The sequence below is a fragment of the Eutrema salsugineum genome, unplaced genomic scaffold (genome assembly GCF_000478725.1).
Source record: "Eutrema salsugineum unplaced genomic scaffold, Eutsalg1_0 scaffold_1, whole genome shotgun sequence".
NCBI lineage: Eukaryota > Viridiplantae > Streptophyta > Magnoliopsida > Brassicales > Brassicaceae > Eutrema > Eutrema salsugineum.
In genome coordinates, this window is record NW_006256909.1 from 4580520 (window position 1) to 4595270 (window position 14751).

The 14751-nt window shown below is 34.1% G+C and overlaps 4 protein-coding genes across 4 annotated transcripts; 2 read left to right on the top strand and 2 right to left on the bottom strand.

Annotated features, from left to right (window-relative positions):
* Window positions 1-3685: 3685 nt before the first annotated feature.
* LOC18028196 (F-box/kelch-repeat protein At5g39560) lies at window positions 3686-4857 on the bottom strand. The gene is given in 2 exon segments (XM_024148688.1): window positions 3686-3832; window positions 3835-4857. Coding segments are annotated over 2 exon segments (1170 nt in total).
* Window positions 4858-6507: 1650 nt separating this feature from the next.
* Window positions 6508-8903, top strand: LOC18028197 (glucan endo-1,3-beta-glucosidase 12). Its single transcript, XM_006412787.2, has 5 exons — window positions 6508-6608; window positions 6894-7730; window positions 7813-8331; window positions 8413-8455; window positions 8559-8903. Exons 1-5 carry the CDS (start codon window positions 6551-6553, stop codon window positions 8719-8721), a joined length of 1620 nt encoding a protein of 539 aa, XP_006412850.1. The 5' UTR covers window positions 6508-6550; the 3' UTR covers window positions 8722-8903.
* Window positions 8904-8926: 23 nt separating this feature from the next.
* On the bottom strand, window positions 8927-10491 carry LOC112082172 (profilin-2). The gene is made up of 3 exons (XM_024149272.1): window positions 10222-10491; window positions 9487-9624; window positions 8927-9341 (listed from the first exon to the last, which is right to left on the bottom strand). Exons 1-3 carry the CDS (start codon window positions 10342-10344, stop codon window positions 9207-9209), a joined length of 396 nt encoding a protein of 131 aa, XP_024005040.1. The 5' UTR covers window positions 10345-10491; the 3' UTR covers window positions 8927-9206.
* A 1590-nt stretch (window positions 10492-12081) lies between these two features.
* Window positions 12082-14383, top strand: LOC18028198 (probable pectinesterase 56). The gene is made up of 3 exons (XM_006412788.2): window positions 12082-12410; window positions 12718-12979; window positions 13533-14383. Exons 1-3 carry the CDS (start codon window positions 12249-12251, stop codon window positions 14225-14227), a joined length of 1119 nt encoding a protein of 372 aa, XP_006412851.2. The 5' UTR covers window positions 12082-12248; the 3' UTR covers window positions 14228-14383.
* The last annotated feature ends 368 nt before the right edge of the window (window positions 14384-14751 follow it).

Here is a 14751-nt window from a genome sequence, read left to right on the forward strand (position 1 = left end):
AAACAAAAAAAAAACAAACAAATGTCACTCAAATTCTTCTAGTGACATTATTTAGATGACGACCTTGAATGAACAACCCTATGCATCGAAGGACTCGAGTTTGTATACTAGTAATTTACATTGAATCCAACAAAAATTGTAGAGATGGTAACAATCTATCTGTTATCCTCATACGCAAATTGCAAATCGAAACAATTGTTCTACCAAAGTCATTCAAGATAGTATATAGACGGGTCCCCAAGGCAAAACAAATCACATGTTTTTTAAAAAAGCAAAAGGATGACGTCTGACTCCACAAGTGACTAAAATTAGAGAGTACTCATCAAACCGAAATGGATAGACAACGCAAAAGTTATATGAACATCGACCTACTCAACATTCCCCACAATCACACCTCCATGCAATCTTTCCAGCACAACCACCACACACCAAATGTTCTTGTTCTGACTACGACCAGGCTTCTCAAACCCTATCCCAAAATATTGCGGAGTTTGCCACCATGATTACCCAACTCTACCATACAATTTGCAAAACCATTACTATAACTACGGTTCTTTTTCACTACTTCCAAACCTTTCACATCTCTCCACGTCCTACTCTCTAAATCTTACCTAGAGAAAGAGTAATAAGGATACATCACATTCTCTATCACGCACCAAGAACTCGACCATAGTACACTTAAATTCTCTGTAACACTCCATTTACTTTCCTTCACATCATAAAAGTTCAAATAATAGTAGCTAATATACAATTATGAATCTAGCTCCATAGTGGTGACAAAAAAAAAGAATCTAGCTCCATAGTTTCTTGATAAAAAAAAAAAATAACAACTTATTGACATAATTTCGATTATGTCAATAAGTTAATTAGTGCCCAAAGCCAAAACTTATATGGGGTATATTGAACTTAACATTTGGAGTGATTTGAATTAAAATAACAAATCATATGTTATTGAACACATGGATTTTAAAAATTCTTCTAAATTCCAGTGTTATGGATTCAATACACCCCCCTTATAGTTTAAAGATTTCGTTCTACAATGTACTATATGATTAAAACAGAATAAGGATAAAGAAAAAAAGCTCGGCTTCTCGATCGTAACATCACAAATTCACAATGCCTTGAAAGTACATTCGCTCTCGAGTATATATATTCTTGCATTCTTAACACAAACACGTGTGTCTGTGTAACCTTGTTAATATTACAGTTTACAATATTAGATTCTCCACTAAAACATATATGTTTATAGTTTCATTTAGTAAAAAAAATACTATAATATAACGTGCATGTTACATATTATATATACTAGATGATTACACGTGCAAATGCACGGAGTCTTTTTAATGTTTTTTAAAATATTTTTAAGCTTTTTTGTAGTTTTAAATAAACTCAAGTCAGAATTTTTTTTTTGAGGTTATCATATACATGTAAAAAAAAAGTTGTTATTTAGTTCTTTTAAAAGTAAATTTTTTATCAGTTTATTTTTAGCTATTATTTTGTCTTTAAAGAAGCTAATCAAACACATATTATACTAAACAAAATCTAGAGTTGATAATCCAACAAATACTAAGTATAAAATATCAACTTATGGTTATAAACTCAAGAGGCATATCCTATAAATAAATAGATAAATTTATTCGGATTTTCCTATTTTAATTGGTAAAGTATTTCATAAACTCTTCTGAAATCAAAAATGAATATAATGGATTTCTAACCGTGATATCCCAAATTGTATTAAACCCATGACCACTTTTCTTCACCAAGTTTTTAGTATGAAATCACTATAGATCTCACGTTGGAGATAGTCTTCTGTGCTAAATCTTTCATTTGAATTTAATCGCTAACTTTAATATTCGTTAACTAAAGACAATTTAAAAACTATCAGCCCAAATTTTCTCAAAGTGACGTCTTATGGTTCCATAGTTCAATATGCTAAATCTTAAGAACACTTGCATGCTTGAAAAGATTACCGAGGCTTTGGTCACACAATTTCATCCTCTTAACATCTGTTTTACTTTTTGGGATGTTTTATGTAGAAGTAGAAAACTTTGGTACAGAAAATTGGCATATAAGCCCAAATCTACAACTTTAGGCAAAGAAACATATAAAAATTGAAAACAAATTAAAAATCCAAATCCTAAAATTATGAAATTCGTCTGAAAAGATTATAGAATACGAAAAAATAATTTAAAATTCAAACTCTATAGTTATGGGATTTTTATTTTATTTAAATTTCTTTCCAAAATAGTTACTTACTTCCATGATTTTATTTTAGTTGTATTATTTCAAATTTTTAAAGTTAATAAGATTTATCATTCCCTTCATTTGGTTACAAATTTTAGCTTTTACGTCTAAAGTTGTTTATGCATAAGAGAAACGTATTGGTAAATTTTACAAGTACTTCCAAATAATTTGTTGCATCAGAGAAATACGACTTTTTACAAAACAAAAATTCCTTAGTCATCATTAGTCATTACAACTAAAAATATTTTTTTTCTTTAAATATGTTGTATTCATTTTCTTGACTCCTTTTAAAGGGATATTATTTGGACTTTTGAGCATACAAATAAGTTTGATTACAACAGAACAAGGATTTGTCAAGATTTAAAATCTAAAGGCAACATACAAACTAAAAGTTTTGTAATCCAAATGCAGGTTATAAACAAAGAGATGATCATTCACCTTTAGTTCCATAACTTTATGTTGTTGACTTCCTGATATTCATTAAGCTTTTCAGAGATTATGCAGTTGATCTTTTTTTGTTTTCTCAAATTACATTTGATTTTTTGTTGGACTATCTTCATCAATAATCAATAGAATAAGAATAAATAATGGTTTATTCTCTCTCACTAAAATCAAAGCAGAAGAATTTTAACCAAAAAAAAAATAAAAAAGATAAGAAGTTTATTGTTCCTAAGAATTTTTTGTATTGTATTTAATGATTTAGGATTTTTGTGTTTCTAAACAAATTAAAAATCAATAAAATAAATTATAAATTGTTTTGTAAATCTGATGTGTCAAAATAATAGATGCTGATGTATCAAGATTGTGAGACACAACCCAACTTTTATATAATAGATAAGTAGTATATATAACACAAATGCAAAAAAAATATTGATAATATATAAGGCCTATACATGTTAATTAAGCTTGTAATAATCTAACTTCTTTTTCTTTGTAATAATCTAACTTCGATCTCCAAAGGTGGTCTCTTAAGGGGTCTTTATGCTAATTTTGGATTAAAAAAAAGATTAAATGAGTTAATGGGAGAGAATCGATTCTCTTGAGAGAGAATTAAGAACCGATGAAAGACTCTGATGTGGCAACATTTGATTGGTTGGAGAATTTTTTTTTTTCTCATTTCACTTCTCTTTCTTGATTGAAATTTTTTTTCAAGAGACTCTGATTTAAAAACCTACTATTGGAAGCTTAAAAACAAAAAATCATCCTATAAATGTACATATATGTGTAAGTAGCACAAAAAATATTAAAAAATAAGATGAAAACTCTATATGGTTTCTCACCATTGGAGATGATCTCAGTTTCTTCAAAAAAAAAACCATAATAAAGAAAAAAAACCAATAGTCTCAAAGAACAAAACAACAAGTTCAAAGCAAAAAAAAAAAAAGAACTCTACGATGAAGTGACAACACTAGTTAACCATATTAGCTCTAGCTACGAGTCGTCAAACCGAAACAGTGAAACAACGTAAGAATCCATAGTTATTGCGAGGGATTGTAAGCAAAGCATCAACCCATTCAACTTCACCCCAAACCTCTCTTCCATTGCATCTTGTTTCTAAAGAAATCTTGGCGTACCAAATTTTGATTTTCCTTTAAACCAAGCATGATTGGGATGCCAAATAACTAAAAGTTTCCCACCATAGTTAGCTATCTCAGTCTCACTACTACAAGCTCTTAAACCCCTTGTACGATGCTCACGCAATTGTTCCAAACCCTTTATCACTTTCCACACCCTATCCTCTGAGTCATACCAACGGCAATATCCTTGGTTATCGACACAGTACATTACATTCTCTATCACACACCAAGAATCGTCTACCGAATCGATACTAGATTCCTCTCTTGCAACTTCCCACTTAGCTTCTTTCGGCTCGTACGTGTAGTCCCTTGTACCTGCCATTACATAAAGCTTTCCTTGGACCACAATGGCTCTACTATACACATATAACTCATTGCGTACCTCATCATCAGGAATCCGCAAGGCTGTCCAAGACTGAGTCTTTATGTCAAACACTTCAAACCCATTGGCAGAGTTCTTGTCGCAACCTCCTCCAATCACATATATCTTCTCGTCGAGGAAAACAGCAGCCGCATCTCTCCGAGGCACCGTCATGTTAGGCGCGTCACGCCAAGTGTGACTCCGACAATCAAATATCCGAATAGAGGAAGTAGGCTGCCTGTTGTAGGATCCACCGATTAGGTAAATTTCCGAACCAACCGCTACCATGGAATCTCTTTGAATGTGAGGAGAATGGAAAGAAGAAGAAGAAGAAGAAGAGCAAGAACAAGGTATTGGAACAACAAGATTTCCACTAGAGTTCTGCTTAAACTTAATCTTTCTTCCTCGTTTGGTTTGATCACGATTTGGCCAAAGACTAAACCATCTCGGATCAAACTTGTCATTGGAAAACTGATCTACGTAGATATAGATTTCGTTGGCTCCGATTTGAGAACGCGTCTTGTAGAGTTCCTTGGAAGACAAGAGAGAGCGGAATCTCTTGGAGACGAGAGAGAGCCACGGATAATTCCATCTCGAGACACGTGCAAGAATGTTCTCTGTGATTTCGTCTGGTAGTGACGAAAACGACGACGACGGTGGCTGAGGAACCGTCATCTTCAGTTTCTTCTGCGTTGCTTTTCTTTCTTAGGAGATCATGTCGTTGGTGGAGATGAAAGATAGCAGGTAAATTAGGGTTTTGATGAAATGCGTACTATTAGGGTTGTAAAAAGAATTGATCTTATAAAAAGACTTTGTGCCTGTCGTAATAGCAAAACTAATCCTATTATTAATATTCAATATTAAAACAACCCACTAAAAAAGGGAATATTGTATTTGTGAAGATTGAATCTACATGTGTATCTTTGTTAATTATTTTTTGAGCTAATACTAGGCAACCCACCAAAAATGGATACCTCTATTCCTTGGCATTGACTTTAATTTTTGTTTTTGGTGTGTGGTTATATTAGCTCAAAAAATAATTACAAAAGAATGAGAATGATAATTTGAGATATATAATTGATTTCTTGCAAAAAAGCTTGTCACGGTGGCTGGCGGCTGCGACATGTATATAATATAGTGTAACGGTCTAGGTCAAGCAATCTTCTACTCAACGTCTTGTGAGCTCAAGTCCGAAAAAATGCGTCGCCTACATAACGAAAACTAAAGTCTAAATGAACCCGCATTATCACATTATACGTATACCCCCAAAAAGAAAAACAACGATATTAAAGTTCTTCTTTTTTTTTTTTAATGTGTTTCTATTGTTATTTGAGACTGGCATATACTAGTGATAAAACCAATCGCTATTTTCTACACAAGAGTAAAAAAGTTTATCCAATTCTTGGTTCACTTCTTTCCATGATGATAATTTGAAAAATGATTATTCATTTTCATTTTGGTCGATATCTTGATTAGATATAGAAGTGACTTGTTATTTTATATTTTTCTTCTTGTTATTAAGTTCAAAAACAGTTAAATTCGACGTTGGTATACAAAACACCATCCTTATTAAATTTATGAAAGTTCCAGAATCTTTTGTAATAACCAGCTAAATACTTTATAAAAGTTTTTTTGACACGAATTCTTTTCATTGTTCCAACCAGTAGTATACTAATGGATCATCATCTTGAATATTTATAGCCTTAACAGTGCTTCAATCTCTCACCACACCGCTTAAAATTCGATAACATGAATGCTTCAATCTAAACTTTTTTTAAAGAAAAGAACATACTGGATTTATATTTTCGAGTGGTGTGGTAAGGCAAAAATTGCATTGAGTGGAGATTGGACCGTTAAATAAAACAAATAAAAAACAGAGCACTGTTGTCCGTACTCTTTGCTCTGGAACCCATTAGTGCTTTTTATATCGTTTTTTTTATTTCAATTCATTGTTATTTTTTTCTTTTACATCAATTCATTGTTATTTTTTTATTTTATTTCAATTCACTAAAAAAGAAAAAGAGTTTCTTCTCGGAGGCAGTAAAACTGCAACAGTCAAAGAGAGATAGAGAGAGAGAATGAGCAAACATGCTTGCTTAATTCACGGAATCGAGACGTTTTTATCAATCCTATTATATAATTTCAGCTGGAATCCGAACTCTGATAGAGAAAGCACGACTTACACTTACAGAGGAACACCTCTCTCTCACTCTCTCGCTCTAGAACTCTGTGCTCCCTACTTAAGGCCAAGTGTTCTTGAGATAGTGAGCCGTTACATTTCTGGATTCAACTGAGAAGTCGAACACTACACTGAAGTAGAAAACTTAAGAGATTTTGTCTCAGCACTCAGAAGACAGAGAGATTGAAAATGGGTAAAAGACTGAAGCTAATCTTCTGGATTTGTGTCTACATTCTTGCCTTTCTGGGTATGTCTTTACTCAAATTCCTTTCTTTTGGGGAATATCCTACATTAGTATCTTTGGGTCTGCATTTACATCTGATTTTTTCTTCTGGGTTTCATTAATTCGTCTTCTAGATGTCAAAGTTAGGTGCTTTTCTTTGTGTTCTGTCTTTACTACACTCTAGTTCTTGTCTAAAAATTCTCGAATCTGTTAGCTTTGAAGGTGTTTGGAACCGACATTTAAGAACCAAAAGCAGCCATTTTGAGATTCTGAAGAAATCTAAAAATGTATTTTGTGAAAATGTTGCAGATTTTGGTATGGCAAGCAATATAGGGATATGTTATGGAAGAAATGCAGATAATCTTCCAAGCCCAAACAAAGTATCCGAGCTAATCCAACATCTCAACATCAAATTTGTCCGAATCTATGACGCCAACATCGACGTCCTCAAAGCTTTCGCAAACACAGGAATCGAGCTCATGATTGGTGTCCCCAACGCTGATCTACTCGCATTTGCTCAGTTCCAATCCAATGTAGATACTTGGCTCCGCAACAACATCCTCCCTTATTACCCAACCACCAAAATCACTTCGATTTCCGTCGGTCTCGAAGTGACCGAAGCACCAGACAACGCCACTGGTCTAGTCTTGCCTGCGATGCGAAACATCCACACCGCTCTGAAGAAATCCGGTTTGGACAAAAAGATCAAGATCTCGAGCTCGCATTCCCTCGCTATCTTGTCACGCTCGTTCCCGCCTTCATCTGCTTCTTTCAGCAAAAAGCACTCAGCTTTCTTGAAACCGATGCTTGAGTTCTTGGTTGAGAACGAGTCTCCCTTTATGATCGACTTGTATCCGTATTACGCTTACAGAGATTCCTCTGAAAAGGTTCCGTTGGAGTACGCTCTGTTCGAGTCATCTTCGCAGGTTGTTGACCCTGCAACGGGTTTGCTTTACTCCAACATGTTTGATGCTCAGCTTGATGCTATCTATTTTGCCTTGACGGCTATGAACTTCAAGACCATTAAGGTTATGGTCACTGAGTCAGGGTGGCCAAGCAAAGGCTCGCCTAAGGAGACGGCTGCAACTCCTGATAACGCTCTGGCTTATAATACCAACCTCATCCGCCATGTCATTGGCGATCCAGGTGACCTTTTTGATGATCCAAAGTTATGTTCTTTAGATACATATACAAACATTTCGTAAACTGATTTGTTTTCTTTGGTTAGGTACTCCTGCTAAGCCTGGGGAAGAGATAGATGTGTACTTATTCTCGTTGTTCAATGAGAATCGGAAGCCTGGGATAGAATCAGAGAGAAACTGGGGAATGTTCTACGCAAATGGAACGAATGTTTACGCCTTAGACTTCACCGGGGAAAGCAGTGCCACTGTTTCTCCAACAAATTCAACCACAGGTACAACGAGTCCAAGTCCAAGTTCAAGTCCAGGTAACAACGGTAACTCAACTGTAATCATTGGAGGAGGAGGAGGAGGAGGAGGAGGAACCAAGAAATGGTGCATTGCTTCATCGCAAGCTTCAGTGACGGATCTGCAGAGTGCATTGGACTGGGCTTGTGGTCCTGGGAATGTTGATTGTTCTGCTGTTCAACCAAACCAACCTTGCTTTGAGCCAGACACTGTTCAATCACACGCATCGTATGCGTTCAATACGTATTACCAGCAGAGCGGAGCGAGCAGCTTAGATTGCAGCTTCGGAGGAGTCAGTGTTGAAGTTGACAAGGACCCTAGTAAGTATTTGCATACATAAACTTTTCATCTTTGAGTAAATATGAAGCCTTTGTAGTCTCAAAATGTCTTTGTGATTGCAGGCTATGGTAACTGTCTGTACATGATTGCTCCGGCTTCTGAAGGGTGAGTTCTCTCTCTCTCTCTCTCTCTCTCTCTCTCTGTCTCGAGTCTTAACAATCTTGCGAGCATGCTAATAAATTTAAAGCTGGTGTTGTTATTTGCACAGAACGAACAGAACAATGGCGGGTAATATAACGGGAAACATAACTGCCATTGATTCGCCATTGGCTTCACCTTCGTCGAGCAATGAAGCTTTCAGACAAATGATGGTTTCTGTTGCAGCTTCTGTTTTGTTACCGTGCTTTGTAGTTAGTTTGAGTCTTTGGTGACAATGTCTGTGAAGTTTTGAGTAGTGAGCTAAACCGGAATATGAGTGAATTATTGTACCGGTAATTTCTTACACCGCTGAGCTGGAAAGACGAGCTTGGTGATGTATTTGTGTGGTTCGAATGTAATCATTTCAAATCACAGACTAAGAGAACCTGAATCGGGCAACATTTTATGAGCAGATCGAAATCAAGTGATCAAGGCCGCTACACAAACCGGGATTATTTCATTACTCCAACCCAAAAACCAGAGATACATTAAGAAATACAGAACAAGGAAGAGAAAAAAAAGATTAAAGCGATCATAAGATGCAATAGGGACTCAAAACTAAACACAAATATGATTGTTTCTTAGATCTTTTAAGAGTATCGTTTAGCTTTGTTTGATGCACAACAACAATCAAATCACAATAGAGGGCAGAATAGTGATTCTGTAGTGAAGAAGGACCTTAAAATTTTCAAATTGGTTTGAAGTACTTTGTGTGAACTTAGAGACCAGACTCGATAAGGTAATCGCCGAGCCTCTCCACCACCAAGTTGCATTGGCCTCCAGTCATCGGTTCATCGTAGATGCCAAAGACTAAGGCTTGAGTGGTCTTCTTGATAGTGACTCCACCAGGTCCCTGCAAAGGAAAATTATCAAATTGCTGATCACAAAAAGAGAGACTTTGTTTGCTAAAACATCGATCTTTTTGATTCTTTTACTCAAATCAAAATCATGAAAGGTATCTTGTAGAGTTCAGTTCAGTTCTATTGAAAAATTGTTACCTTTTTCCCTCGGATGACCGCTCCTGCCTCACCTTGAACAACCATGTACTTTGCGCCACCAAGAAATAGCCCTGTTGGGGCAAGATGTCCGGCTTCCTCAAAGTCTTTCTTGATTCCTTCTATCTCTTCAGGCTTCAACTAAAACATTATCAAGAACAAATAGGCAAAATGAGATCATTACGTGGTTATACAATATTCAGCAAAGGGAACTGTTTTCCAACAAACTTGATTTTAAATGCTTGAAGCGAGAGAACAAAATGATGGTAAATATTTTCAAGGAAACTATTGCTATGCAATGATTCTAAGATCTCAATATCCTCAATTATGGTTCTTATGCAAATATAGTCAAGTTTAAACCACCCTGATTTCCTAGTCTCAAGAATTTTGTAAAAGCTTATCATCTGATCAACTTGAAAAGAAAATGAAAAAGATTGTGTCTCCACTTGAGCTCGCAAAACACACATCAACGCGATTTGACTACTCTGAAAAACTCAGAATCAGACGAAAACGTGGATCGATTAATTCAGAGAGAAATGATTGATTCCATGAGAAAAAAAAAAAACTGAATCGATCACTGAGATGATCGGATTGAGGCTAACAAATCAAATTAGATCCGAGTTTCGTCAGATCCGATCACAAGGAGAGATTCACTAAAGATAGAAGATCCAATCAGATTGATTATCTCTCAATTCAAAAAGAAGGATCGGAAAAAATCGCGAGAAGAAGAAGATAAACCTGAGGGAAAGTGGAGCTCTGAGCCCAGACACTGCCGTCTTGGCCGAGGATGGCGGCGGATGTGAGGTGGTTGCCTTCGACATCGCACATGAGATGGTCATCGACGTACGATTGCCACGACATCTTTCTCTTTCTTCTTCTCCGGCGAGATTGTGTCTTCTCTCGGTTCTCTCTTCTTGCGAGCGTGGACTCTGAACGAAACCTTGAGCTTATATGAATAACACGATTTTGGCATCCAATAAAAAAAAGTCTCTGAATAAAAAAATAAGTTTTGTTCAAAAAGAAATAAAAAAATAAGTAAATATATAGTTAAGTTTTGTTCTAGTGAATTTATTAATTATACAACTACAAATGGAAGATATTTATTAAAATAAATCTAGATTTTGATTTTTGTCATTTTTTTTGTCGCTAATCTTTGTTAAATTATAACCCATTATACTTATTTGACCCTAAAAAAACAATTATACTTTCGTCTCTATCATTTTGCATTATATTTTTCATCAATTAAAAATGAATTTAATAATATAATTTACGTTGGCGTTTAGAAATATGTTTTTTTAAAGGGATTATTTAGAAAAATAGCGTTTAGAAATATGTTTGTATGTGTGAACATAACTAATTTGGTAAATAATTGTTATGTGATAGTGGAGAAAAACTTTATATGTAACATCAATCTCATTTCTTAGCTTTTTACATTATTAATAAATGTATTTTTCACATAAAGTGAACTGAAAAGCATTTAGTATCTCGCACGTACATGTTGTATATAATTCGATCAACAAAAACATACTCCATAAAACTGTGACAATTGACAAATAAAAACAGTTTGATCAAATGTTAACGTCTAGTGATATTTTAATTTGGGAAACCGTTCAAGACTATTTTTTAAAACGAATCTCGGTTTGAATTTTTTGCTGTTGAGAAAAGAATGAATCTCAACTAAGTTTACATAAATAAATAATAATACAGATTTTAATTCCTAAATCATAGTGAATATATCATCAAAGTATGGCCATCATTATTGATTTATTTCTGTCCATCCTTTACAATTAATGTTCACCCTTTTTATGTCAACAACTATTATTTAAGACCACTTTTTTATTTGTGCATCATCGTATGATACAAACTGAAGAATGAATTGGAAATCAATTTCGTTTATATGTCAATAATATATATATATACATATATCTTTTAGTAAACTAGAAAGAAATTCAGATTCGATATCTCGATGAGCTGTTAGAACATAATAAAGACAGATGGGATGGGAATGATTTTCCGATAATAAGTTTTCTTCTTATTATTATTGGTTCAAAATGGCACATAACTCAGCTACTGGTTCTAGGTTCTCCTCTAAAATCAAACAAAGAAAGAACGTTAGACTGAATTTGCCTCCTAACAATCACAATGGTGCCTAAGCTCAATCCTCTCAAGGTATTTTTCGAGATTAAGTACCTATTACCTAAAATGAATATCTGGTGGTACCAAAAAAAAAAAAAAAAACTACGTGATCCAAATATGTGCTTTTTTCTTTTCTTTTCTTTTTGTTACATGAAAGAAATCTAGAAATTTTAAAGCTAACATATCTACTCTAGAAAGGAGCATGTACTGCTATTCAATCAAATTAAATCATTTTTCGTGCCAATTCTTTTGGGATAAAATAAATATTTGTTTTATTTAGTATAAAAATAATATAACATATTAATTTCTTAGCATTAATGAAAAAAAGAAAAGAAGATATGTCCATATCTAGTTTTATTTAGTGTTCATACGTCAGAAAGAACTTTTCATTGGCTTATATAATGGTTTTACTTCTTTTTGTTGTCTCATCATATGCAAGATTTAGTCTGATGGTCACAGAATGGGATATTGAGGGGATCTACACAAAAAAAATATCAATTCTCCACTTTGTTTTGAAATTCTAAAACCAACTCCTTAACATGCAATATTGGACTTTTCTGGATCAGCCAAATTTTTGCTAAATTTTTGCTAATTTCTTGCTAAATTTCATCGTCTTTTTTCCTCTAACAATGAAGTTTCATGCAAAAACTTCTTTTTTCTTCCTTTTCCTAGCCTTCTCATCTCGTCTCGTTATCCCTTTCATGGATCCGAAAGGTGAGATGGCGATCGATGACTTCCCTACTTGGCTAAACGATGTGGACAAGAAGCTGCTTCTACACTCCACTTCACAGGTTATATATAAAATCTGTTTCGCTTATAACTTAAAGCTTAGTAAACAGATATATATATTTTTTATAATAAGTTAAAAACATATCCTTTAATTGAAACAACATTTTGTCCCACTTCTAGGCGTTTATATTAATTAACTAAGTAACAGCTTTTAATCAAATCAATCTAGCTAGCAATATGTAACTAATTTGACGATCACTCTAGCAATATTTATTTTTTTAGATGGATTTGTTTTATTTATTCAACTTCTAAATCTATTTCTCATAATCAAAGAAGATGTGCTCGTTGCATTCCCTCTGTTTGTTGTAGGATCTCAAGAGAAACGCCAACATTGTTGTTGCCAAGGATGGCAGTGGAAACGTCAAGACATTGAAGGAGGCGATCGCAGCTGCACCGGACAATAGCAAAACTCGATATGTGATATATGTGAAGAAAGGCATATATGACGAAGTTGTTAACATTAGAAAAACGAATCTGACCATCGTAGGCGATGGTAAAAACTTGACAATTCTCACCGGTAATTTGAATCCTAAAGATGGCGCCATCGGAACCTTTGATACCGCAACCCTTGGTAATACATGTTTTCTCATATAGAACTAAATTAGCATGATACATGGAAACATAACAAGATAATTAGATTTTTAAACTAATAGTCCTCATCATTATGATTTATATAATTAAGCTATCTATAAATTATATTTTATATAATTAAAAAATGAAAAATTTGATTCATATTATCCATAATTCTAGTAAAAAATATTTTGAAATAAATTACAATGTTCAAAAAATATAACTTTCATTATGTTGTAGTTTTTCATTTGTGTTTGCTGTTTTATTTTTTTTCTATTTCAATAATATTCAATTTTTTACTTTTAAAATTAAATAATTAAAAACTGAAAGTTTATATTATTACATTTCACATAGTTCACGATCTAAATTAATAACAACACATGTTATAATCCTGTGACTTATAAATATCTAATGAGTTACATGTCTTATAATTCATGCTTATGTTGAGCAAGTTTATAACAAAATGTTTTTGTTTTCTCTTAATTATTTTCATGTTATATATAATATATATTTTTAAGATCCAATGATAATAAAGTGCGTTTGTTTAAATGTAGCCGTTGATGGGGATGGGTTTCTTGCACAAGATATTTGCATCCGGAACACGGCCGGGCCTACCAAGGGTCAGACTGTGGCTCTTCGTGTGAGCTCTGATAGGGTAGTTATCCATCGGTGTCGTATTGAAGCGTTTCAAGACACTCTCTACGCGCACAGCCATCGGCAATTTTACCGTGGCTGTTACATCACTGGGACGATTGATTTCATATGTGGAGACGCAACGGCTGTGTTCCAATACTGCCAAATCGAGCCACGAAACCCGATTAGAAGCCACACCAACATTATAACAGCGCAGAAATGGAACGACACGAGCGAGAGCACGGGGTTTGTGTTCCAGAAGTGCAATATAACCGCAAGTAAAGATCTAGTTCCGATAAAAAAAAAGGTAAAGACGTATCTAGGGCGTCCCTGGGGTAGGTTATCAAGGGTGGTTTTTATGGAGTCATTCATAGACGATCTAATCGAGCCAGAGGGTTATAAGCCAATGACCAGCGACGTTAAACGTCTCTCCACCTTGTCTTACCGGGAATACAAAAACACAGGCCCTGGAGCTGATACAAGCAAACGGGTCAAATGGAAGGGATTTAAAGTAATTACTGATCCCAAGGAAGCAGCGAAGTTCACGGTGGGAAAATTTCTACAAGGAAATTTGTGGATTAACTCCACTGGAGTACCTTACGACAATGGTTTTTGATCACATTGTCTTTATGTGTGATGTTGTTAACTATATATTAGTTAACATATAGCCTAAAATATATCTATAAAATGTTATATATGCTGTTAGTCAGTGGTGCGATAACAGTGATTCAATTCTAAATATATCTATAAAATGTTATATATGTTGTTAGTCAGTGGTGCGATATATAACAGTGATTCAGTTCTAAATATATCTATAAAATGATATATATTGTTAGTCAGTGGTGCGATAACAGTGATTCAATTCTATACTTATGGAAATCATACTCCATTGAATACGAATTTTTATAGATTGTGAATGTAGTTTTTCTTTTTTTGAAATTCTAGTATGCTACAATATAAATCGTCCAACTGTGGTTTTATATGCTGCAAATTCAGTTGTAAACACACAAACTAGTTATATTTAGTTGTTGTAATCCATAGATTCTATTCTTAGTACATACGTTAACATGATTAATGTAATAAACAGAATAAATAGTAAAATTTGTCCCAAAAAAAAAGCAAAAATAATAACCAAAAGAG